This window comes from Cibotium barometz, unplaced genomic scaffold (assembly GCF_041138505.1).
Source record: "Cibotium barometz isolate CiBa-2024 unplaced genomic scaffold, ASM4113850v1 ctg370, whole genome shotgun sequence".
Classification (NCBI taxonomy): Eukaryota; Viridiplantae; Streptophyta; class Polypodiopsida; order Cyatheales; family Cibotiaceae; genus Cibotium; species Cibotium barometz.
In genome coordinates this window covers 1339404-1365003 of record NW_028229436.1, presented here as the reverse complement: position 1 = coordinate 1365003, position 25600 = coordinate 1339404, and the positions used below count along the sequence as shown (strand labels likewise).

Here is a 25600-nt window from a genome sequence, read left to right as displayed (position 1 = left end):
ACATATTGTCTTTATTTGTAATAAAGGTGGGAAATGCACTTATCCCCCATCATGACCTTCAATTTGGTATGATTCACATACTTTATGTATTGCACATAACATCCTTAACAAAGGCGTTTTTGAAAATGAGGAGCCGCGAAGTCCCCCCCTTTTAAGATTGTTCTTATAGTTACCGCTAAAACAGCCATGATGGCTAAGTACAAACTTGTCCCCAAATGGGAAGTGGGAGTCAAGATGCATAGAAGGGAGGATGCTCTTCTCCTCCTTCTGGCCGCTCGGGGAGGAGGCTATCTCATACAATGGGTGGAGGGGGAAACAACTGCGCAACCACTATAAAAAATAAGGGACCGTGATGCTAGATCCTCAGGAAGGTCTCCTGGCGCTTCCGCATACGGTCTTAGCAATCTTGCATCTTCCCCCACTGGCCACGGAAGGAATAAATGATGTCGAGCCAGATGCGCCGGATGGACTCCGTTGGCGGGGTGAGGGTGCCCTTGATGACTTCATTACATCGAGGTCTCCAAATGTGCCACGCAGCAACACTGTTGCAAATCTCCCATCTCTGGCAACAACGTGGAGTCCAATGACATGTAGGTGGAGCTGCAACTGGCACTGCACTAATACGAAGGTGAGAGACGTGAAGGGCTAGTCCCCCAACCTCCTCCTCATATGGCATGATGACCGCAACCTCCGTGGCCCAAGCGATTGTGGCCCATGTAATAATACGGGTGGGGGCCTGATTCAGAGTGAAAATTGTTGGCCCAAGCTGGGGAGCTGTAGCTGTTGAACTAGGGTTTGGGACAGCACCACACACATAGTGAAGCACACACACAGCGTGAAGAGAATGAGTGATGCGAAAAAAGATTGCATTCGAATGAGTGGATTTGGAGAGTCAACTCCATAATATCAAAATACAATAAAAGTGGTAGTGTTCTCCCACTCCAGATATCCAAGGAAAAAAACCCAAAGGGAGAAAAGTGCCCTTGGTTAGCCCATGTTCACATGTGGCACTACTCATAGCATATATGCCAATAAATCCCCCGTGTAGTGGCAATGTGAACCTGTACAAGGTCGGTAGCAGATCACTCTCTGTAGGAGAGTAAGCCTAATGCTTTGCGGAAAGCTTCAAACTTCTCTCGAGGCAACGCCTTCGTGAATAGACCTGCAACATTGTCCTATGTAGAGCAGTAAGATAATAAGATCTCCCGTGCATGTATCCTCTCCCTGACATAATGATAATGAATCTCTATGTGCTTAGTACGTGCATGAAACACTAGGTTTTGTGCCACGGCTATAGCACTTTGATTGTCAGTGAGTATGGTGGTGGGTGTCTGTTGACACTCAGGAAGATTAGCCATCAATCTCCTAAGCCATACACAATCTGTTGTGTCTATAAAGGCTGCCCTATACTTAGCCTCACAAGTAGATGTCGCAACAGTGGGTTCAACCATGATATGCATGAATGCCCCAAAAAGAAACAATTCCCACTGGTGGATTGCTGGGTATTGTAGTCACCAGCAGAGTCTGAATCATTGTAAGCATGTAACTGCAAGCCGCCAGCCTGCCCCCTCCTGGGATATACCAAAGCAAGATCCAGGGAGCCCTAAAGATAGCAGGCCAATGCTTTGTACACTGGGAAAGCCCAAACTGAATATCCAGGCTTGTGCCTCATAAGTATATGAGGTAGCCCACTGCTTGGCTGTAAACACTCGTATTAGAAGGCTCTCCAACATCATACATGCTCAATTTGAGCCCTGGCTCCACCAGAGTAGAGATGGGCTTACAATCTTGAAATCCAAATTTGTGCAAGAGCTTTTGAATGTACTTTGTTTGTTGTACATAAATCCCAACATATGTCAGCACAAATTGTATGCCCAAATAATGATGCAACAATCCCAAATCTGTCATCTCAAATGACGTTTGCAATTCAGCTTTGAATGCTGAAATCTTCTCCATATCATTACCAGTTAGCAACATGTCATCCACATAAAGAATGAGCATAATCCAAGTGCCATGATGCTCTTTCACATAGAGGGTGCTCTCTGTCGGACTATTGCGAAAACCTTGACTAGTCAAATAAGTATGTATCTTCTCATACCAAGCTCGGAGAGCTTGGTTGAGACCATAAAGTGCTTTTCGAAGCTTGCGTACTTTGTTTTCATGACCATGCATCACAAAATCAATGGGCTGATTTACATAAAACTTCTTCCTGCAAATCCTCATTGAGGAAAGTTGATTTTATGTCCAACTGATGCACTTTCCATCCATGATGGGCAGCCAATGCAACAACACATCTAACTATGGCCATACGAGAAGTAGGTGCGAAAGTCTCATCATAAACAATGCCCTTTTTTTGGGCATATCCATTGGCCACTAGCCTGGCCTTGTACTTGTCAATGGTACCATCAGACTTTCTTTTCAACTTGTATACCCACTTTGTGCCAATGGGCTTCTTGCCAGCTGGCAAGTCTACCAATCCCATGTGCTGTTTTTATGGATAGAATCCATCTCATTTTACATTGCTTTTACCCAATGCTCATCCTCATGAGCCTCTTCAAATGAATTTGGTTCATCTGCATCACAAAATGTACTCATGCAAGCAACATCTGCATGTTCTCTTGCATTACATGAACCAACCCGTGTCTTGCTACCAAGTGGAGCTGAAAGTTTGCTCTCCTGTAAAGTATGGACCAACCAACAAGGCATGACTCTAGCCTCTTCCGTTGCTATCCGCTCTTGCTCCACTTCTTCCTCTACATTTTGAGATGAATGAGCTCATTTATGGGCTGATTTTGAGCACCCAAATGCTGTGCATTAGGCAAAGTTGATGGCTGACCTGTTGTGCCATCAATTCCCAATTTCCCAATGGGAGAAGTCCTTCAAACATTTTAAGTGGGCCTAAAGGTGGTTGTCCAAAAAATTTAGCCAATGGCTGGTTTGAATTTTCAGCAAAGAGAGGGTAGCCTTTACTGCCATTGTTGTAACCCACAATATGCACTTAGCTGCTTTGTCATCAAGCTTACCTCGCAATTGCTGAGGTACATGTGCATAAGCTATACATCCAAAAACTCTAAGGTATTCAACTTTAGGTTTCCTTTCATGCCAAGCCTCATATGGGGTAATGGTTTTCAATGCTTTGGTAGGTCAATTTTTTTTATTTTTATTTTCCCAAAAGAGATTTCTATTAAGTATGAAAACTTCACAAAATGGAGATTTCACACCAAGCAAGGTTGAGTTCTCAACCAATCAGGAGCCCTGTGCTGCCAATAGGGTCCCGAATGAGAGGATGTGAAAAAGATACCAATGTCCCACTCTCTCATAAACTGGGCGTGCTTCCTCTCCACAGCCCTCGAAGATCCCTGGATTCTGGCCTAGGTAGTCATAATGGTGTGAATAATATCACTCCAAATCCTACAAAGACACTGAGAAACAAGAACGGGACTACCCTCAATGGCCTCAGTGCATCTAGCCTTCGAGATATTCCATGCTGAGAAGCCAGCAATAATCTCCCAAGAACTGTCTAACCTCTGTGCCGGACGGACAAAGTGTGAAAGTGGCAAATCCTGAAGAGAACACTACCGAGTAACTCCTTGCCTAACCATAATGGCCAAGTTCCTGTCAGTCCCCTCGAACCGCCCTGCCTCACTGAATGGGAAATCTTAAAACGCTCACCGTGCCCCCCACAGACTAAAACAGTGCTATGAGCCTCCCTGTATAGGCAAGACACCCCATTGATCCAGTTTTGGGAAAACCCCATGTGTGCCATAGTGCCCTCCAAAAAATCCCAATCCACTCTGTCATAAGCTTTTTCAAAATCAAGAAAAAGAATAGCAAGAGGCTGCTGACTAGACTTTGCCCACTCGACAACTTCCAGAAAGAAAAGATGTTATCAAATATACTCCTTCCTTGGAGGAACCCATGTTGGGTATCATGGATAGTCCTTCTGGAATCGGCTGCAACCTTATACTCAAGGCTTTAGCTAAGATTTTATATGCAGATCCAAGGAGGGTAATGGGCCTCCATCGCTTGATGTCAGTCTTGTCCCCACTCTTGGGGATAAGGTGAATCAGTCCCTCCGTGAGGTATGGCGGCATCATACCTGACATCCACATTTCCTGAAGGGCAGGAGTGATAGCATCTCCAATATGATCCCAAAAAAGAATAAAGAAGGCGGGAGAAAGACCATCATCCCCTGGGCATGAACCACTAGAAAGAGCATGAGGTGCGTGAAGGAATTCATCCTTCGAGAAAGGGGCATCGAGGGAGAAACACATAGCATCTGTAATGAGCCCGGGCATGCACTCCCAAACTTTCTGGCGTGCCACATCTCTCGAAGGAGAGGGCACCTCTGCAGTCAATAAAGACCGATAAAAATCTGAAGCAATACCCCTTACCTTATCAGGCTCAATCTAAATCTTACCCTGTGAATCTTGCAAATTCCTCACAGAATCCCTGCTATGGGAAGGCATGTGCGCTGAAAAAACTCTTTGCTGCATCTGCCACCCATCTGAGTCCAAAAAGCCTCTTTCGCATGAAACGCGAACTCAACCCTCCTGTCCATGGCCAATTTGCAGCTTTGCTCTAACTGTGGTCAAGAGGTCTGTAATCCAAGACGCATGTGGATGCTTTTCATGTTTTCTTTGAAGAGTATCCTACGCCTAATAGCTCTCTCCTTTTCCACAGCCTCCTTCTTCTTGGACAAGGTAGCGCTATGATAACGATGGTTGGTCCTCTCAAGAGCCAACGCAATATTATGACTAGGATCAAGACCATCACAAGATCTCCATCTCTCTCTAATCACAAGAGAGATGTCAGTATCTAGATAAAGAGAGTTAGGGATACTGACACGGGGAGAGGCAGAGCGAGCCCTAGGGTCCCTGAGAGACAAAACGACGGGGCAATGATCGGGTTTGGTGGTGCCAGGCATAATAGCAATGGTGCCTCCTCTGTCCAGGGACCAATCATCCACGTAAAATCTGTCTAGACGTGCAAAGATGCTCTCATTCCCGCTCCTGCAATTATGCCAAGAAAAAGATAAGGAGTTTGGCCTTCTCTGGAAGTCATCCTTAGTCTAGCAATCCCTGCCAAAGAAAGAGAGCGTGAACCTCTCCCATGAGGCTCGCTCCAAAGGGTGTAAACCCCCTTCCCGTCCACCCTTCTTGTCAGAAGGTTGCTCAACCATATTGAAGTCTCCTCCCACTATCCAATGATCAACTTGGGGAATCACATTTGTAATGGTGTCCCAAAAGGCCACCCTTTGACCTCTTACGTTAGGTGCATAGATATTCAAGATTCCCAATTTCTGACCCTCATGCATGATCAAGATCCACTGCGCTCTAGCAGGGATGATAACACTGTGCCCAATAACATGAGGCATAACAGATGCTGCCACTGAAATGCAAACACCCCCTGTGGTCCCAACAGCCGAGGACCAGAAGGTGTGGCTAGAAAGCATCTTACTAGTTTTGCCACACTGAGGTCTATCCAATTTGTGTTCCTGCAACAAAAGTACATCCATAGACCCTCCTGTAACAGCAGGGTGAAGCTGGTCCTTCAGAAGGCGCTTCCTACCACGGGTGGGAAGCCCTCCAAGGCTCTGAACATTCCATGAGACGATTCTCATGGAAGAGAAGAGGGTTTGACCCCCGATCTAAGAAGACGATGGGCAGCGTGAGGATGCCTCTCATAATGCTGGAGGACGGGATAATCCACGGGGCAAAGTCCACTGACATGTCCTTGTCTGAGGCCCTTCACAGTACCTGCATATGTACGAGAAACCTGTGCGCCTTGCGAGGCATCAAGGGCAATGGCATCATGTTGAAAATCTTGCAATACATGATCCCCACTGCGCTGAACATCCTGCATATCGCCCCCTCCAAGTAGAGAGGACTCAAAAAAATCATCGAGATGATCTGATATATCATCTCCTTGCAAAGAAGCATGAGCTGATACATCCCTTTGCCCAGAAACATCATCTATATGAGGTACAAGATCCGAGGAGGTCTTCCCATCAATCGCACCAGTGGGGCGGGCGTGAGAGACAGCTTGCCACACTTGGCGGACTGTAGGACGGGAAGGATCCAAGGGAGGTGGCGCCTGAGAAGCACGCTTTTTTGAGGCCTCCTACGACCCCGAGCCCGAGGGCAATCTCGAGCAAAGTGACCCTGCTGGTGACAAACCCGGCATTGATCGGGTTTACCTGCAATCTCCATACATTTCTTCAAAAGACCACCAGGGCCCGGAAGCAAAACATAGTCCTCAAAGAGCTCACAGTCATGGGCAAGAACCATGACCCTGGGACAACATCCGCCGAGGTAGTGACCACCTGGGCAGAAGATGTCGGCAAAGCGTGGAGGGGGGGCACTTGAAGAACAAGCCCAAAGGCGGACCCGATGGCCTCTAGCATTTGGCAATATGCGCGAGGAAGACCTGGGAATCTGAGAGTAATCGGGAAACGGTTCCGGTCTTCCTCAACAGGGTTAAAATAGCTGGAGCAGGGAAGAAAAAAAACCTTCCTCAGGCCCAATGGCAAAGTGCTGCCCTTCAGAACCTCTGAGGCTGCGTCCTCGGAATCAAAATCCACTTGGAAGAAACCTCTTCCAAGCAACCTGACATCTCGAAAGTGTGGAGCAAGGTCGGAATGCAGAGCCGCTAGGACCCAATCCCGAGCCCGGAGACGGGAAGGGTGAGATCCAAAGATTCTGGCAATGAGGGTCGTTTTGGAGTCTTTCTCGGTTTCGGCGAAGAGGACCATGAGCTCGGCTTCGGAAAAAACAATGGTTCGCCCGGCCGAGGGAGAATGATTAGCCATGATGCTAATTGAAGAAAAGGGTGACTTGAACCTGGATGAGGGGCAATCCGAACCAAGGGGAAGAGGCAGGCAAGGAGGCAAAGGAAAGGGAGGGTGGGAAAAAAGAGAGAAAAAAAGAACGAAAAAAAAAGGGAAGCAAGGGGAGGGGAGGTGGACACATAGGCGAAGGGAAGAGCTGCGCAGAGAAATGAGGCGGAGGAAGAGGCAGGGTTGACCAGTGAGGTAGGATGGGAGGCGGAGGAAAGATGGCGGGCAGAGGTAGGGACGAACAGTGGAGGAGGATAGATGGGAGGCGGAGGAAGGATGGGGCGACATTGGCACAGAGGCGGAGTGGCGCAGGGGAGCTTACAGGCAGGGTTCGGGGAGCTTACACGGTCATTCGCTTTTTCTTGTGCCAAAACAGTTTTCAAAAATATCTTTGGTAGGTCAATTCAACACATGTGTAGCACACATTATTGCCTGCATCCAGAATTTGTGAGGCAAGCCTTTGCCTTTAACCATGCATCTAGCCATTTCCATCAAAGACCTGTTCTTTCTCTCAGCAACACCATTTTGCTGAGGAGAATATGCCATTGTGCATTGATGCTTTATGCCTTTTTCTGCCATAAAAGATTTGACAGCAATGGACATGTATTCCCCTCCTTGATCTGGACGGAGGGTGTGCACTTTTCAACCTGTTAGATTTTCAGCTTGTACCACAAAATGCTGAAAACATGCAAATACATCAGATTTTTCTTTCAAGGGATACACCCAAGCAAATATGGAGTAGTCATCGATAAAGGCTACAAAGTATAGATGCTTTCCAATAGATGGTGTCTGCATAGGACCACACACATCACTGTGCACAAGCTGTAATTTCTGGACAGCCATTGTTGATCCATCTTTTGGGAATGCATTTCTGTGCATCTTGCCCGATATGCACCCTTCACATACATGTTTTGGTCTGAGTTCTACATGAGGCATGTCTTGTACCAGTTGATGCCTTTGCAATAGCATCAAACTGCGATAATTCACATGCCCAAACTTGGCATGCCACAATTCTACCGCTTGCACGGCAAGTGTAAGAGTGGTAAGCACATGGGCTTCATGCTCTCTCTTGTCAAACTTGTCAAGCTGATATAACCCATGGTACAATGTGCCGGAAGTGACCAATGTGTAGCTAGCCACCTTCACGGTCTTTCACTGAGCATCTGTCATCCTCAAAGCTCATTGCATATCCTCTTTTTGCAAAAGAGGAGATGGACAACAAGTTCTTCTTAATCCCAGGCACATACAATACATCTGGAAGACATAAGTCTGCACTATCTGTTGTTGTGAGGATCACCTCACCAACAACTTGAACTCGAGAAGAAGAATTGTTTGCATATGTTACCCATTTGCCTTCAGGGGCAGCCATAAGCTTCTTAAACAAATTCCTCTGTGAGGTAATGTGTTACTGTCAAATTACCATGTGTCATGTCTTCATCGACACTGAGAGACATATGCTTTAATGATGCATCATAACTGCAAGTAAGAAAAGTCCACTCATCGTGCACAAGATTTACTGATGCATCATCTTTTGCTGTGGTGATGAAGAAGAATCTACAGCCATTCTGCAAGCTGCTTTCTGCACTCATTCAAACAGTGACCCGGCTTTTTGCAGTAGTGACATTTGCCCTTGCTTGCGTCAATTTTAGCCTTTTGTGAAGGTTGTCCCAAATCAGCCTTTGGCTGATAATTGCTTTTGGCCTTTTCTTTGCTCTTGCCTTGGGCAACAAAAGCCCCATCACTGCCACGCATGACGGAAGTTTTGTTCTTCCGATTCTGCTCCTCCTATACTAATAAGGCAACCAACTCTTCAAACAAGATTGGTTTCGGGTTCCTCCACATAGATAGAGTGAGCGATGTGTGGAAGTCAAATAAGTTTCTGGCAGTGATGATAGTGTCCTGGCAACCAGTTCCTTTTCAGAAATGACCTCATCAATATTGAGCAATTGCTCCCAAAGATCCTGGATCTTTGTAAGATGATTAGTCATACTGTCACCATCATTCATGTCCAAGTTCTTAAGTTCCTTCTTGAGATATGCAACCCTCTGGCCTCATTCTTTGCTTGATACATGGAATACATCCCAAGCTCATCGTGAGGTCTTGCAAGACCTAATATGCGGTATGATTGATCGCTTTACTGATAAAGCAATCAAAGCCATCGCTTGGGCATCACAAGTATCCCATCTCTTCTGCTCCCGTGAGGGAGAAGTAGGTATTGCAGCTTGTTGATCACCACGGCCAGGTGTGTTAAGGGCTATATATGTCAGCAGGGCGTACATCTTCACCTTATACATAACCCCAGGGAAAACCCAATGCATCGGAGTGCTATGCCAGGCAATCATAGATTCCTGAGCTATCTTTTTGCCTCAATACAAGGCTGCAATAAATGTTTGGAGTGTCCTCACAACACAAGCAATGCAGATCTCTGCACAATCAATGCATAAATATCCAATCAAGGCTTGTAAAATGGAAAGCCCCAAATTTTTGTACACCAGGAGAGCGGAATGATGTGCCAATTGCACACAAATGCGAAAAGCCCCAAATTTTAACTAATGCCTTTCATGTGAGTCTACTTAGACCTTTCTGTGGGGATGTGCCTGAGGATATTTCAGATGAGGCTCAGCCGGTAGTGGAGAAACTTGATGAGGGTTCTTATTCCCGAGCAAATACTGGCACATAAGGAAAGAAAGGTATGAGGTAAAGTTTCCCGTCGCTATCTTGTGGAGTTCAAGAACTATTCAGCGACGGATACGAAGTGGATGGAGGAGGGTGACTTAGCAGATTCACCTCAGGTATTGCAACTTTATCTTGATGCCTTTGAGTTGGAGCCGACTCTTGCTATGGCTCATTCAGGTTCAGCAGAGCATAGGTCTAGAGCATTGCCTGATGCTGGGGTAGCACCTCTGCTCCCTTGATACAGACAGGCTCAAATGTCATCTAGAGCTCGCTTGGTGCAGCTTCTATCTCACCCAAAGGTGCTGACAGTTGACAATACATCTCTGCTTATAGGACTTTCTATGATATGTGTACTAGTCACATTGGATGTTGTGGTTATGTATGGTTCACAATGGTACACAACTTGGACTATTAGTGCACCATTGGCTTGCAGTGAATGTTGCTACATATGCATGGCTCAGAGAGATTGGGACGCTGATCTTGCCATATTGTGCTTTTCACTTTTAGTTGGATCACATGGCTGATATCTTACTGTATTGGGCAGCCTTCGTATCAGTATGGTTCTGCTTTGGATGTCTTGTTGTATCACCAGGATGCAAACGAGGATGCTTGCCATTTTTGAAGAGGGAGGTATGTCACGACCTTGTAAAATTGTGCAGCGTATGTGTGAGCATGGTGGTTGGTGTGGAAGACATATTTTAATGTTCACACTTGGGGCAAGAGTGACATTAGGAATTAATCAGGTCTTTTTACATAATCCCATGTGGGGATAAAACCAAAGGAAGGGACAAAGGTTTAAAACCTTTAAAACAAAAGAAAACCCTTTGAAGGGAATCGTGGCCCTTTTTAGGGGAAGCCCACGCTATTATTGGGGGTGGCTTTTTGGAGAGTCGGGCTGCAGAAATACGTGGGTGGTTTTTCTCTGAAGAGGCTGGTCGCTTGAAGATACACGGCTGGCTTTTTCGTTGGAAAACAGGCTGCTCGGCTGGGCACATAGAACTGCACGGTAAACTCTCTCACACGCTTGTGTGAAGGGCAGGGCAGGAGATACAGAGGCACACAGGCGACCGGCTGGTGCTGCAGGATAGCAGGCGCACAGAGCTGGGGTGCTGTCTCTCTTTCCTTTGCCAACAAGCGGGCTGGCTGCTGGCTTTTCCCACGCTTCTCTCTCTTTTTCTCTCTCGTGGAAGACAGTGGACAGCAGGAGGGATGCTGCATTGGTGCCTTTGACTTGGGTTGATCGATTTGAAAGAAAGATTCTATCAGTGTTTTATTGAAGATTCACTATTGGAAACTTGATTTCAGTTACTTTTGAGCCATGTTTGGTGGAAGGAAGCTCTATCTTGAAAAATTAGGTCTGAAGATCTATTTATATGAGGTGCAGATACAATGCTTAGAGCTGCTCGCTGAAGCTCCCGCCATCACCCTGCGCACGCTGTTCGCTGCTCGCCTGCCCTCCATGCGCCCCTCCTCCTTCCCCCGCCTGCCTGCCTTCGCTTCTGCGCCCCCCCCCCCCCCCCCCTCGCCATTGCGCCCCCCCCCCCCCCCCTCTTCGCTGCTGCGCCCCCCCCCCCCTCCTCGCCTGCTCGCCCGCCCCGCCCCCCCCGTCTAGCCTCTCCGCCTGCTCGCATCCCCCCCGCCTAGCCTCTTCACCTATATTCAGCAGCGCCCCGCCCCCCCTTCCTTGCGCGTTGCTGCCCGCCCCCCCCCCCCCTTTTTTTTTTTTTTTCCTTTTCGCGTTGCCTCGCCTGCTCGTGCTCGCCCCCCCCCCCCCCCCCCCCCCCCCCCCCCGCCTAGCCTCTCCGCCTGCTGGCCCCCGCCCGCCTAGCCTCTTCGCCTTTCTTCAGCAGCGCCCCGCCCCCCCCCTGGTTTTTTCCTTCGTCTTTTCGCCCACTCCCCCCCCCCTCCTTCGCGCTGTTTCCACCCCCAGGGGTTTTGTGTTTTTTCCCTTTTCCTCCGGTCTTCCGCCTCTTTGTGTGCAGCAGCCCGTTTGTTGCAGGTTTTCGCTTTCGCCTCGCCTTCGCCTGAGCTTCAGACTCTGATGGAGACTCCTCCCGCCTCGTCTCAGAGGGACTCATCCGCAGCCCCCTCGCCCGCCCCCGAGGTCATCCCCATCAGGCTTTCTCTTTCGCCGGAAGAGGAAGCGAGCCTCACCGCAGAGGTGGAACGCCTCCAGGCTCATTCCACCATCTGCCGTATAGTCGGCACTCGCCCCAGCAGAGGGGAGATCAGGGATCTTCTTCAGGCCCGCCTTCTTGCAGATGTGGGCAAGATCCTGGATGTACAGCTCCTGGGCCGGGGCCATTATCAGATCGAGTTCGAGGCCGCCCAGAGCGTTGCCAAGGTCCTTGCCATGAGTCCTCTGGACATCAGGGGTGCTCGGGCTTTCTTCAGACCTTGGCAGCATGGTTTTGACCCAGCAGCGGCGGAGCAGGGAGAGCGCCTCTTCCATATTACAGTTGTTTCCCTGGTCTCCGCCGGGAGTATCTTCCGCTCCTCCCCAGGCTCGGAGCATTGGTGGGCTCGGTTCTTGAGACGGGCCCCTCAGCAGCTTCAGTGGTGGCCAGAGCAGCGGGGCTACCTTCGGTCAGAGTGTTGGTGTCTGACATCTCCTCCCTTCCTAAGGTCATTCAGCTACCTAGGATAGGGGGGGGTGGATAGATCAGAGAGTGGAGTTCTCGGGGCTCCCGAACCAGTGCTTCATTTGCAGGCAGGTCGGTCATCTGGCCAAGGCCTGCCCTCGCGGGAGACCTCGACCCTCACCACAGCAGCAGGCTACTGATGGCCCGCCCACAGATTCGGCTCGGCAGGCTGCCTCAGGGACACCTGCTCAGGCCTCAGAGACCTCGGAGTGGCAGCCTGGACAGGGGCGCCGCCGAGGGAGACAGCCACAGCAGCACGCACAAAGACCGCTGCAGCAGCAGCCACAGTCTCAGCCTCACTGGGTTCCCGTGAGGAACAGCTTTGCTCCCCTTCAGGAGGAGACCCCTGCAGCGACTGAGGACCAGGAGATGCCAGCTCCTCCTCCTTCAGCCCCCCCACCCCCGTCCCCTCCCACCGCCTCGTCTCCACCTTCGCCTCCTCCCGCCTCCGCTCCGGTTTCGGCAGCGGCTCCCTCTCCACCTCCCTCGCCACCCCCTCCTCCCCCTCCGCCCGCCTCACCTTCCCGGGAGACCCTGGCAGTTCCCTGGCGCTCACCTGCAGTCCGGAGAGCGCTGAGCACTGACCTCGCTCGAGCATCACAGAGGAGACCTATGCCGATTAGGGCCTCACCGATTTCATCTATCCGCAGTCGGCTGAGTCGCCTAGGCATTAGACAGCGCTCGGAGGCCTTTGATTATACCTTTACTCGGCTTTTTGGAGCAGAGGGCCCCCATGAGCCAGCACCCATTCGAGTTCACGTAGTGATACCTCCGGCCCGCGGGGAGGAGGCATTAGACTCAGCGGTGGCCTTCTCGTTCCCTCTATGTGGACCTTGTGATCGGGAGTGGACTCTAGAGCTCGCTCTCAGCACTTTGAAGACTCAAGCAGTTGAGTTTTCTCACCACATGAGCGATCTGGAGGTGACTGATGTGATAGGCCGACTTTGGGAGTTGGCTCATTTTTTCTTGGATCCCGGGAGTGTGGATACCTCAGGGATTCGGCATTTGGTCGTGCGCATAGTGGCAGACTTGGCGCGGGACCCTGGATATGTGAGTATACACGAGGTTTCTCTGTCAGAGCAGGAGGCAATCGCCATGGGCCACAGCCACTGGCGCCTCATCCGGGACTCTTGCAGCACACCGGGTGGGCAGATTCGCAGCCGTTCGGATGGGGACTACTCTCCATCCAAGCCGCTTGCGAAGGCCCGCCGTACGGCTGAGACAGCATCCACCTCAGCAGGGCATCCATGAGGATCATCTCATGGAATGTACAGGGCCTTGGCGGAGCACACTTTATACGCTATCGAGGTTGCTTGAGGCAGGAGCTTCAGAGATGCCTGGTTGGTGGCAGCATTGACATTTTGATGATGCAGGAGCACCACTTGGGTGAGAGCAGGATCCGGAGATATGGTTCGGTGATGCCTGGTAGATGGGACACTTTTTGGTCTGCAGGGTTTGGTCCTTTGGGTGGACAGGGAGGAGTATGCATGGTTATTGCAGATGTATGGCGGCAGGCCATTGTGGATCGAGGGATCATTGTGCCTGGTAGAGCACAGTATGTCATTCTGAGGATGCGTGATGAGCTATTGGGTGTGCTCAACATCTATGCGCCCAATCATGCTAGTGCCAGAGCAGAGTTTTGGACTCAGGTTACTGATGCATTGCCAGAGGCCGCACACTGGTGTGTTGGGGGAGACTTCAACATGCTTGAGGACCCGGCAGATAGGGTGGGAGGCAGTCATGTTACAGTGCACGGCACGGAGCTTGCAGCTTGGGACCGGTTTTGTATGTCACTGAGGATCACTGATGCATGGCAGCATGGGGCTTTCTCCCGGTCTCAGGACAGTCTTAGTTTCTCTCGGTCGGATCGCCGGCAGGGAGGGACTAATCTATCACGGATTGATCGCTTTTATGTGGGCGACTGGTTAGGGGAGCGAGGGGGCTCCGTCGGCATTCTCGCTGGCACCTCATTTTCAGATCATGCGCCAGTTATATTGACATTGGAGGAGGGGACACGGGAGCCCAGCTTGCAGTTGAGGATCCCAGAGAGGGTACTTACAGATCCCAGTCTCGCTGAGGACACTGAGAGGATCTGGCATGATAGTCAGTGCTCTGACCAGGATGCAGCGGGCTAGTGTGCCCAGGGACTCATCGATCTTAGCTCTTTTCTACACGCTGCAGCTTTGACACGACTGGGAGAGATTCGCGAGCGGGAGCAACGGCTGAGACGCAGCCTTGCTTCGCTACAGCGCCTTCAGGAGCAGCAGCCTGCATGTGAGTGGGTGGCGTCCCAGCTGAGCCAGGCACGCCAGGAGGTTAGAGAGGTAGAGGAGCAGAGACATGAGTTTTACTATCGTCGTCATGCCTCTCAGTGGACGCAGCTTGGTGATAGAGTGACTGGAGAGTTTTTTGAGATCACTGGACCCCGTCATGCGCGAGCAGGAGTCCGCCAGCTTGGTAGACCGGATGGATCGGTAGCTACTGAGCTCGGGGAGATCAGAGCCATTGCCACTGCTTTTTATAGTGACTTGCTTTCAGCGGAGCCAGCCACTGAGGATCGAGATGTTTGCAGACAGACTGTGTGGGCCCATGTGCAGAGGAGGGTCACAGACCATATGCGCACAGTTCTAGGTGCGCCTCTGTCAGAGATTGAGCTTGCCGAGGCCTTGAGGGTCCTGCCGCGACATAGTTGCCCAGGGGAGGACGGACTGACGCCGGCCTTTTTTATGCGCTATTGGGACCTTTTGGGGCCAGGCCTCCGCAGGGGCTTTCAGCATGTTTTGGACACTGGGTGGATGCCGCAGAGCTTTTCAGAGGGCTTGATCTATCTTATCCCCAAGGGGGAGGGAGTATCGGATGACATTCGGCATTGGAGGCCTATTACGATCCTCAATACTGTCTACAAGGTCTTAGCAAAGGCCTTGAGTTTGAGGATCCAGCCCTTCCTGGGGGAGTTGATTCATGCTACTCAGACAGGATTTGTCAAGGAGCGCAGTATCCTTGACAACATCTTTACTTTCTGGGAGGCGACGGCCCGAGCTAGGTTTCTTGGCGAGGACTTGGTCGTGATGCTTCTCGATTTTGAGAAGGCATACGATAGAGTTGATTGGGGATTCTTAGAGGGCACTAAGCTACGCCTGGGCTTTGAGCCAGGATGGATCAGAGGGGTGGCAGCTTTGTATTCCACAGCTCGCAGCCAGGTGCTGATTGCAGGAGGTCGGGGGCCGAGTTTTGAGCTGACCAGATCAGTCCGTCAGGGGTGTCCTCTCGCCCCTTTCCTTTTTCTCTTCTTTGCGGAGGCTATGAGTATGTATTTGACGACAGAGGAGGTTGGTTTGAGAGGACTTCAGCTCCCAGTCCGGGGGGAGGATTTGCTTGATGCTGAGTTTGCGCTTATTTTTGCATGGCCAAGAGGCCAATCTTATTCGGGCAGAGCAGTCGCTCCAGGTTTTTAGTACAGCTTCGGGAGCATTGATCAATTGGCGCAAGACAGTGGCCTTTTGGATCAGTAGTGCTCCCACTCCGGCATGGAGCCCGGACCCCGGTTTTAGATGGATTCCTCCAGGCACAGCAGTGCGGTATTTGGGATGCCAGATTGGCCTTGATTTGTCACCTGAGCAGCAGATTGCCCCGCTTCTTCTGAGCATTCGGAAGAAGCTATTGTATTGGAGTACAGCTAGACTATCCTTGGCTGGGAGGGTGGTGGTGGCAAATCAGGTGCTGTTAGCGACTATGTGGTACATTACGTCTTGCTGGATTTTCTCGAGCTCTTGCATCAGCCAGGTACAGAGGCTGATCAGGAACTTTCTGTGGTCTGGGCGGGACGGTCAGCCAGCTCGGGCAAAGGTTGCATGGGCAGTTATTACACTTCCGCTGGCTCAGGGCGGTTTGGGCATTATAGATCCAGTCGATCAGAATAGAGCCTTATTGGGGAAGCTTATTGTTCGGGGGTTGCTTCCAGGCGCTGAGCCTTGGAAAGAGCTCCTCTTGCAGCAACTGCAGGCCCGGACGCCTCCTGCAGGGGGTACTTGGGCACCAGAGATTCGCTGGATCTTCATAGAGATGAGGAGGACAGGCCTCAGTAGAGGATGGGAGGACAGATTTGCTTTGAGTATCCTGAGAGCTTGGGAGCTGCTGAGACCGGGGCTTTCTCAGCGGCCTCCTTCTTGTGTTGAGGAGCGGGCCAGGCAGCCGCTCATCTGGAGCCCAGCGGTTCGTACAGAGCAGGGTCATATGCTGGGTTCTCGGCCTCGTCTAGCCTGGGGACCTTTAGCGGCAGGCCCAGCTCGTAGTTTTGGAGACTGGCAGGCTTTCTGCAGTCTACCAGAGGAGACCCAGGTGGAGAGGCTGAGTCACTTCAGAGGGGGGTTGATTATGAGGGATGATATTCAGGAGGCACTTACAGAGGAGTGGTTCACACCTCTCGAGCCAGTGGCCCCACGGTGGATGGGTGCCTTTACACAGTTGGAGATCCTGATTGCTATCAGAGCTAGCACTGAGGATGGCAGATGCCTCTATTATGAGATACAGGATGAGGGCAGACTCCAGAGAGTGGAGGTGGAGTCGCCTTTGGTTGCAGAGTGCACTTTTCAGAGGATTCGGGTAGTGGCTGCCGCTTCTCGGAAGTGGCATATTGACCCCGACCCTGCTGACGTGCTCCCGGATTGGCGCATATGGGCATATGCAGCGCGCCCCTTGGCCCGGCTACAGTGGGACCCCGGGGAGTACGAGTGGCATGATCCTTATGCATCCCTTGAGGCCACAGAGATCACCTTTTTCCAGTATACTGTTCGGCTGGGACGGCATATTTTGACGGCGAGGAGGACGGTTTCTCCAGCGGCAGCGGGGCATTGGCGATTGCAGGGACTATCACAGGAGTTCCTGGAGGATTTCTGGGCTCGGCTCTGGGCTAGTCGACAGGCCCGCAGGATCTCGGCTTTTCAGTGGCTGGTCGCCCACAGGGGCTCAGCGGTTGGCACTTGGCTTGTTTACAGCGGTCTTCCGGCGGCCTGCGTCCGATGCGGCCACCCTATGGAGACACAGAGACATTGCCTTTGGGACTGCCCTCAGGCACAGCAAATTTGGCTGCGGATGCTGCGTTTTCTGGCCCCCCTCTCTCCAGAGGGTATGTTTACGTGGGGTGCCGCTGCTTGGTCGACTTCATCAGGGCCTGCTATGGGCTATGAGATGGAGCAGGGCAGTCAGGCCATCAGATTTATTAGGGGCCAGCCTCGCCTGGTTCCGGCACCGGATTTCTCGTCCGCCAGCTGGACACAGGAGAGGGATTTACGATGGGAGCTCCTCAGCAGCCTCACCATCTGGTTCACCTGGAGGGCCCGGTGCTTTACGGCCTTTGAGGGGAGATTAGAGCCACCAGCAGAGACTGTTCGGGGGATTTGGCAGGAGTTGATCCACACCCTGCGAGGACAGTACGACCGCATCCGGGGAGACTCGGATGAGGCGATCTTACGGCGCCAGGCCTTTCATACCACTTGGCGCTGCGGCCCGTTCTACACCCTACACACGGGATCCCCCCGTTGGCACTACAGGCCACCTGTTTGGCTCTTCCCCCCCCCTATTGTATGATTTAGCCGCTCAGTTCTTTAGACTGATGCTTGTATTTTGCAGCACCTAGGGAGAGTCTCCCGGGCTGCCATGATGTATTCACTGCTCTTCTCTCTGTTAGGAGCAGGAGAGTTCTCTTTTGTAGCCCTACGGGCGGTTTTTTACATAACTAATGAAAGGATCTTTTCTCGGAAAAAAAAAAAAAAAGATCTATTTATATGTTACTTTAGGCTCTTTCCTGAAGGGGAGAGGATTAAACACACTCTTTTAAGACAGTAGTGCAACATCCTCTCTGTGAACCAAATTGAATTTTTCTTTTGTTCGTTAATTTGATATGCGATTCAGTATCAGTGTAGAGTATCTGTATCTGCCTAGTATGGCTGATGCAAGCTGAGAAGTAAAAGAAAACCCAGGAGGGACCAGCCTGGTTGTTCTGTTTCAGAATGTTGTGTTCATATTTAGTACACATGTATTCACATATGAACATATATGAATGGACACACAGCATGCTTGATTGCAACATCGTGTGTTTTAGCTGCGGTGCTAGTTTGGAAAGTGGTGCGGAAGGGGTGCAAGTTAAGAAATAAAAGAAAAGCCATAAAGGGGGACTATCCCGATTGTTCTGGTCTGGAGTATTGAGCCAGAATGTTATGTTCAATTTTAGTACACATGTATTCACACATCAACATATACGAATGGACTCATAGCACCCATCATTGCACCATTGTGTGTTTTAGGGGTGGTTCTAGTTTGGGAAGTGGTGCGGAAGGTGTACAAGCTGAAAAATAAAAGAAACTCCATAAAGGGGGACCATCCCGATTGTTCTTGTCCGGAGTGTTCTGCTCAGTTTCACTACACATGTAGTCACACATGAACATGTATGATTGGATGTATAGCATGCTTTATTGCACTGTTGTGTGTTTTGAGGGGCGGTGCTGCTTTGTGAAGTGGTGCAAAAGACTTTTGTAGAGGCTTTTATAGCCAGTGGGCATGGTTGGGAAGTGGTGAGAATGCAAGTACTGGTAGGATAATCATTGTTCTTCTCTTTGTGCCTTTTTAGAAGTTATATTAGAATAGTTCCCCTCTTCTTTTCTTTCAAATTATTTGGCTTTCTCCTATGTTATACTGGCCTTTTCAAGGAGTTTTATTTTTTCTTTCAAATTATGGTCCATTCACAAGTTTGGATATATTTGAGGATGTGTAGCATAGTTGTCAAAGGGTCGCAACATAAGGAAAACACCAACCCCCAACACAGAAAGGGATCTCAATGCCACGTCATTATGCCTCACCACAGAGTCGTTTTATTCTAGGACAGGCCCAGAGGCATGAGTAGGATCAAGTTGGTGAATGTGCAAGGTTACAGTATGAGGAAGATTGTCAAAGGTGTACCACAATGGCAATGGCATATCTAGGCTTAACAATGGTGCTCATTATCTCTTTATTGATAACTATGTTGGATCGTAATTTCTTAAGGACAAGCTTAATGTGATAAATCAACATAGCCTTTTCCAACTTGCCAGCCAATGCTTTCTGACATTGTTGTCTGTGGGTTGGATCAAGTTGGGATGCAAGAGTCTAAAAGGGGTTGGCAACTGCATGCAACATGTCATAAAAGTATGCTCGATCAAGTTTTCCTGCTGTATGTTCGTTGTCTAAATTTCTATCAAATGGGACTTGTATTTGGTGCCCTTGATTCCTTTAAGTGCTAGTTTGTTTGTTTTATCAGTGTGGTTTTGTTGCAGTCGTGTGCAGAATATCTTGATTGTACCCCTGATATAGGGTGTTATTCAAAGCTTTTGACTGGAGGAACCATTCCATTGGCAGTAACGCTTGCTTCCTCTTCCGTATTTGAGTCATTCAAAGGGCATTCTAAGGTATGAAGAGTTTTCTTAATGTCAATTCAGGTGTGTCATTTTTGCAATTGAAAGTGAATGGAGAAAGCTTAATATAGCCATTATAACTGTTGTAAGTTATTTTTACACATTGTGGTGGTTATGCGTGTATGCTGTCTTCTGTGGTGGGTAAGGCAGGTTTGGCACACAAGGCATCACTGAATTTATGATTGTGTAGCATTAGATAATTATTATTTTGAAGTCCTCGTGGGTGAGAATATTGTTTGTTGGAGGACTTGCTGTTCTTGTAGTCTACATTCCTTATTTTTTCTCCTGTTGCAAAGCATTGAATCTGAGAGCTCTGAAAACTTGAGGGGAGAAGAAAGATGGTTAATCTGAGAGGTCTTTGCATGGACATAGGAACTCTGATGGCCTACAATCACATCATAAAATGTGTTTCGGTGTAAGAACTTGTTTTTCAGAATCCCATTGTGATACCAATTGCTGAACTTAATGACCCGCAAGTACTCCTCTCCCTTGTTGAGTCATGCAGGGTGCACCAAATCTTGTTGCAAGTCTAGTAGTCGCACTACCTGACAATCCTGTGGACATGAGTGGAGTCCTTCTCATGTGGTGAAGCAGTTGCTAGGAGATGGCGGACAACTATCCAAGGTTGGAGCGTTGAAATTCTTTCGGACCTTTTGACTAGGCTGGTGTCTGCCCTGCATGCTTTGGTGCAGGGTGCTGAGGTGGAGGCTGAGGTTACGGTGGGCGGGATTTCAGCCATTTGCATGTGTTGTGGTTTGCCTTAAAATCTCTAAAAAGATATCCATTCTGGTGGAAAACAAAGGTGAAAGGCCTGTTACCTCCGTTGTCGAGTAGCAGTAGGAAGATGAGCCATTTGGCTTTTGTTGTAGGACATGATCACTTACCTGTGAGGGTCCTGAACAAGAATTCTGACATGCGGTACTCCATCACTATCATCTGTCGGTCAGCTGAGGTTGAAATGGTACTATGGTTGGCTGAATGTTTACATAGTGGTGGTGGACATAGTTTGAAATGGAAAAGTGATAGGAATAACCAAATAGCATGCAAAAATGTGAAGTACAAGGCTTTCAGTGTGGGGATCTCTTTTCAGCTCTTCTTGTGTTCTTACGTTAAAAAAAATCAAAAGTATAGAAGAGAAACTAGCTCTAAAAATATCATATAAGAGCTTATAAGAGTTGCATGAAGAAATCATGACTTCTGTAGGATGGTTTTCTTAGATTTCTTTTCAATAATATACAGCTTATGAAAGCTGCATACTGAGTTCACATTGCACATGATTATGAGGTTCTAACATAGTGAAAATCTACTATGCATGGTAAAAAACCGGGTGTCTTCTTTCTTGTCCACACATAGTTCTACAAAGTTCCTGATATTTTCATGTTTATGAGCACTTATATTGCTTTCTATTCTTCTTGATGTTGGTCTTGGAGTTGTTCTTGACACTACTTTACTTCTTGTATTCCCACCAAGCTTACACAACATTTGGTGTTAGAGCATAGTTAAGCCCTGAGTAAAGTGAGGTAAATAGTGGAAGACAAAGAGATGGAGATCAGCAAATTCCTCAAACTGAAATCCCTTTTATTAGAATTCAATAGAAATCCAGCAGCTGCCCTATTGGAAGGCTTTCCATCTGCAAGCATTTGCACTACATTTTGTGGCCCAACAGCTTGCATAGCAACATCCCACGTTTCAAAAAGTGTTGCAGCTGATTTGCCTGCTTCTGAGCTATCCATAGCCTTCATAAGAAGGATTTTCCCCTGCAATCTCCAAGAATCCCTTGGACTCCCTGCGTGCAACCAATGATACCCCAAAGCTTGCCCACTCATCTCTGATGTGTTGCATTGATGCTATGCACAAGGCAGTCTTTTCCCATCCAACAATCTCCTACAAATGTCATCATATATAAGATGGCCCTGCTGCTACTGTGGCAGCCGTTATCTCGCGATGGGCTGAGGTACGAACTGCTTGAGAGGAAATAGAAAAAGCGAGCAATTGCTGCATCGGCCTTTGCCTTCAAACCTGGCTTCCATGCATTCTCCAATGTGCCTTGCACATGAGCTTCATGCTTGTTTCACCCTCTACCACTTGTCTGTGAACATCTGCCTGGGACATAGCAGAAGTGCCAGCACGTGATGTAATGGGTGTAGTGCTCACTCCAGAAGGGTGAGAAAAACGTAGATGCTAAAGGAGGACTTGCTTTTTGAAAAAGAGAAGGCCCTGGTCTGTATGATTGATTTTGGATTTTCTTGTTGGCTTCGGTAGCTGCCAATGTTTGGTACTCCAGCAACTTAGCTGGCAGTACTCTTTTGCAATGCGTACTCTTGTAAAGTTGTGGATTGTCCCCATGATGCTTAATTATCACCTGGAGCCATGATACCTGCACACAATTATTGAGAAGTAGGAGTCAAACTCCAATGTAACATGGGAGAAGTAGGAGGTCACTGCTAAGGGTCGGACAGATCAATTCTGTTAGTGTTTGCTTGGGTAGCAAGGTGCACAATGTGGACTAACATGTCGTCTGTCTGCTTGCTCAAGGCACTCCCACTCCTCCAAGAAAAGAGTGGGAAAACAATGACAATGTAAGGCTCTCGTACAGGGATGGCCTCGTCCAATGTCAAGTACTCTTTGGTAATACGAGGCCAACGACAATATGCTGTGTCAATGTACATTCTCTCTGACATGCAACCTTTGCACATGCACATAATTTCACCCATGTTGAATCCTGCCATGGGAAATGTATGCAATCTCCTTCCTTGTGGCTGAATGTAACGAAAGGCATGGCTATTATGTGAAATGTATTTCTTTTTAAAGAAAAAGAAAAGAAATGCTCATGTAAAAATTCTATTGCTAAAATCAAATTTGGTCAAGCTAAATATTTCTTAAATTCCCATGTAACAAACTTAAAGGAAATCCTCCCAATTGAAGAATCTACCCCAGAATTTGATTTTTTTAGAAGAGAGAATGTCCAATTTTGAAGGAGAATGTTAAATAAGAAAAATTGTCCCCAAATTAGATTTTGACAAAATTATAGAAAATCACCCCAATCGATGATTCTATCCAAAAATTAGGGGAAAAAATCTTAATCTTTAAAATGCCCAATTTTAAGAAAGACCTTATTGGAGAATGCCCAATATGGTGATCAAGAAAAATTAAACTATTTGAATACCTTAAATTTTAGGCTACTCAATTTGCTTCCATTGTGAAAAAATCAAGGCCTTGTGAAGACTTTGATGGCAGGCCTAGCAACCAGGTATACTGAAATGTGCACGTGGTTGCATTGGTTCCCCACTTATGGGAAAGCAACATATGCAAGCTTTCTACAGTAGCATAAGTTTTATTGACATTTTGTTATAAAACGTGCAAGAATTTGTGGCCTGTAAGCTTGTTAAAAGAAAAAAATTAAAAAAATAAGTGTTTAATACACATTAATGCTTTCATCGGCCTGTTTTTCTTCCGTGTGTTTAATGTCTTGATTTTAACCCCAAAAAATGTTGTTGATTCAACCAAAAAAAACACCCAACAACATTTTATTAGCTTAATTTAGCCCGTTGAAGTTAAAAAGAGCGTCGACGACGGCCATGCAAACATGCATCCGTGACAACGGCGTTGGGACATCCAAAACGGGATGTTTTGACTCCTGTGATGCAAACGCATAATGCAAGGCAATAAGGAGGGAAGGTTGTTTGAGTTGAATGGTACTGCTCCACAGATGTCTTCTTCGATGTTTGAGAATTGGGTTGAAACAACTGCAAAAGCACAATGGTGTTGAAGGATGGCCATCGTTATAGGTCTTGAACATGTGTGTGAAGCATGTTAGTTTGGAAAGCCAGCAAGGTAATCATTTTTTAAGCAAACAAGAAGGAAAGGAGGTATTATTGATCTTATTTATTTGGGGATCTCTCTATCTCAGGTTGTCATTACTACATTATTTTTGTTGATGTCTGTTTTAGAAAATTATGGATATACTCTATGAAGGCTAAGTAAGAGGCATTGCATTATTTCATTGAATTTAAAACACTTGTTGAAAAGGAATCTGAGAGATATGTGAAAGGCTCAAGGACAGATGGAGGTGGTGAGTTTATGTATGATGCGTTTGATGCATATTTCAGATCAAATGGAATTGCAAAGGAGCTTGTGGTTATAATCCACAGCATTGTGGAGTGGCTGAAAGAAAGAATATGCATTGTACTTCCACAATTGTACTACACAATATGACTCCTGATTTTATTCCCAACCCTAGTCACAGGAGATCCACCGCTACTGATCTAGCTCAAGTGGGGGCAAATCTCTGCCTCCCTTCTGGTAGGTACGTGGGGGGGGGGGGGGGGGGGGTGAAAGTTTATATTCAAAGCACAGTTCTAGTGAACTTTATCACTTGTTTCCAATGTGCTTATGAAAGTAAGAGTCCACCACCACCTTGAAGGTCTTCTTCTCTCCATGTGTCTCTATTGTGCTGTAAGCTGAATGTCAACATTATGAACTTGCGCACATGGGAAAGACTTAAGCCCCTTCGCCACATTTTGACGGATGTATTCTCACTTTAAGCGTGGTCAGCCATGGAGGGAGTCCCCCTTCCTTTCTTTGTACATTCCACCTGTGTAGAGAGTTTTAATCTGCTTTAGAGTCGATGATCTCATGTTTGCTACTAATGGAAGGATCTTTCCTGAACTTTGTCACTGTTCATGAAAAGAATAGTCTGTCACCACCTTGACGGTCTACTTCTCTCCATATGTCCTTCTTGTGTTGTAAGCTGAATTTCAACATTATGAACTTGAGCATATCGGAAAGGACCCCCCCCCCCCCCCCCCCCCCCCCCCCCCCCCGCGCCACTCCCACTCTCATCCCTTTTCCTCTTCCCAAGAAAGAAAGAACAACACATGCCCGCACAAAGCTGTGGAGTGGACCTTGATTTGGAATTCTTTGGTCTGCCTGTCATTGGGCCATCTGCTAAGGACCTCTTTGTGCTCATGTACTTGCTTAAGCAGCTGTACCATAACCAATTTCACAACACTTTTCAATATGGTACAAGAAGATTATCAAATGCATTTTCTGGTGCTCTCATGTATTACTCCACGAATGTTTGTTGGATAACTTTTTGTTAATGTTCAGAAAACAGGGTTCACAACTTGTGCCGTTTTTTGTGCTTGCAGCTTCTAGCGCTTCTTCATGGGCACTCGTATTCTGGACATGCAGTTGGTTGCCAGGCTGCAATTACATCTTTGCAATGGTTTCGTAATCCTGAAACTAATCCGAATTTGCTGCCTTGCAAGATGCGTTTAGTGGAGGTAAAAATCTAAATAGATCATAGCTATATCTGCTAGTCTCTCTTTTTTAATCTCATACATACTCTGTACCTGGAAATGATCCATTTTGCAGTTGTGGGAACCGGATATTGTTGCTGAACTTTCCGCACATCGAGCAGTGGAAAGAGTCATTGCATTGGGGACTGTCTTCGCACTAGAACTCAAAACCGATGCTTCTGACAGTGGGTAAGTGTCCACAAGAGCAGCTGTGAGAAGAGATCATATTTTGACACCTTTTCTGATTTTATTGTTTTAGTAACTCAACTGCTGTTGTCGATGTGTGTATCCTATACCGATTGCATGTGAGTTTAACATCACGGGTTAACAAATCCTATTTTATAAGATGAATTTTCACACCCCACACACACACACACACTTCTTTTTAGTAATTCTTATATTACCAATGGAAAACCTCATTGCAAGGTGGAAACCCACAAACAAAACATCATGACACAACTGAGGCACCTATATAGGGGCCGAGGATGTGACTACCTAGAAGCAGTCAAAGAAGGCCATGTATTGCTGGTCATCTATTTGTTGCAAGTTTCGGCAGTCATGCAGAGACTGTCTCAACAAGCATCGGAAGTAGGCGTATTAATCAAGAGGAATGTGTATATAATGCATCTGATTTCTATTTTGCCATATTGTACACAGTGCCCAAAAAGTAGTCCACGCGAAGAATACCCCGAAGTTGGT

The 25600-nt window shown here is 48.0% G+C and overlaps 1 protein-coding gene across 1 annotated transcript in view; it reads left to right on the top strand.

The window, feature by feature from the left end:
- Positions 1-25124, top strand: part of LOC147602611 (bifunctional dethiobiotin synthetase/7,8-diamino-pelargonic acid aminotransferase, mitochondrial-like) — a 38981-nt gene extending 13857 nt beyond the window's left edge. The window contains exons 8-10 of the mRNA XM_086797825.1: positions 19464-19595; positions 24752-24886; positions 24978-25124. Of these exons, the coding sequence (XP_086653951.1) occupies positions 19464-19595; positions 24752-24886; positions 24978-25094 (384 nt within the window). The 3' untranslated portion in view covers positions 25095-25124. The remainder of the gene's footprint in view (positions 1-19463; positions 19596-24751; positions 24887-24977) is intronic.
- Positions 25125-25600: the final 476 nt, after the last annotated feature.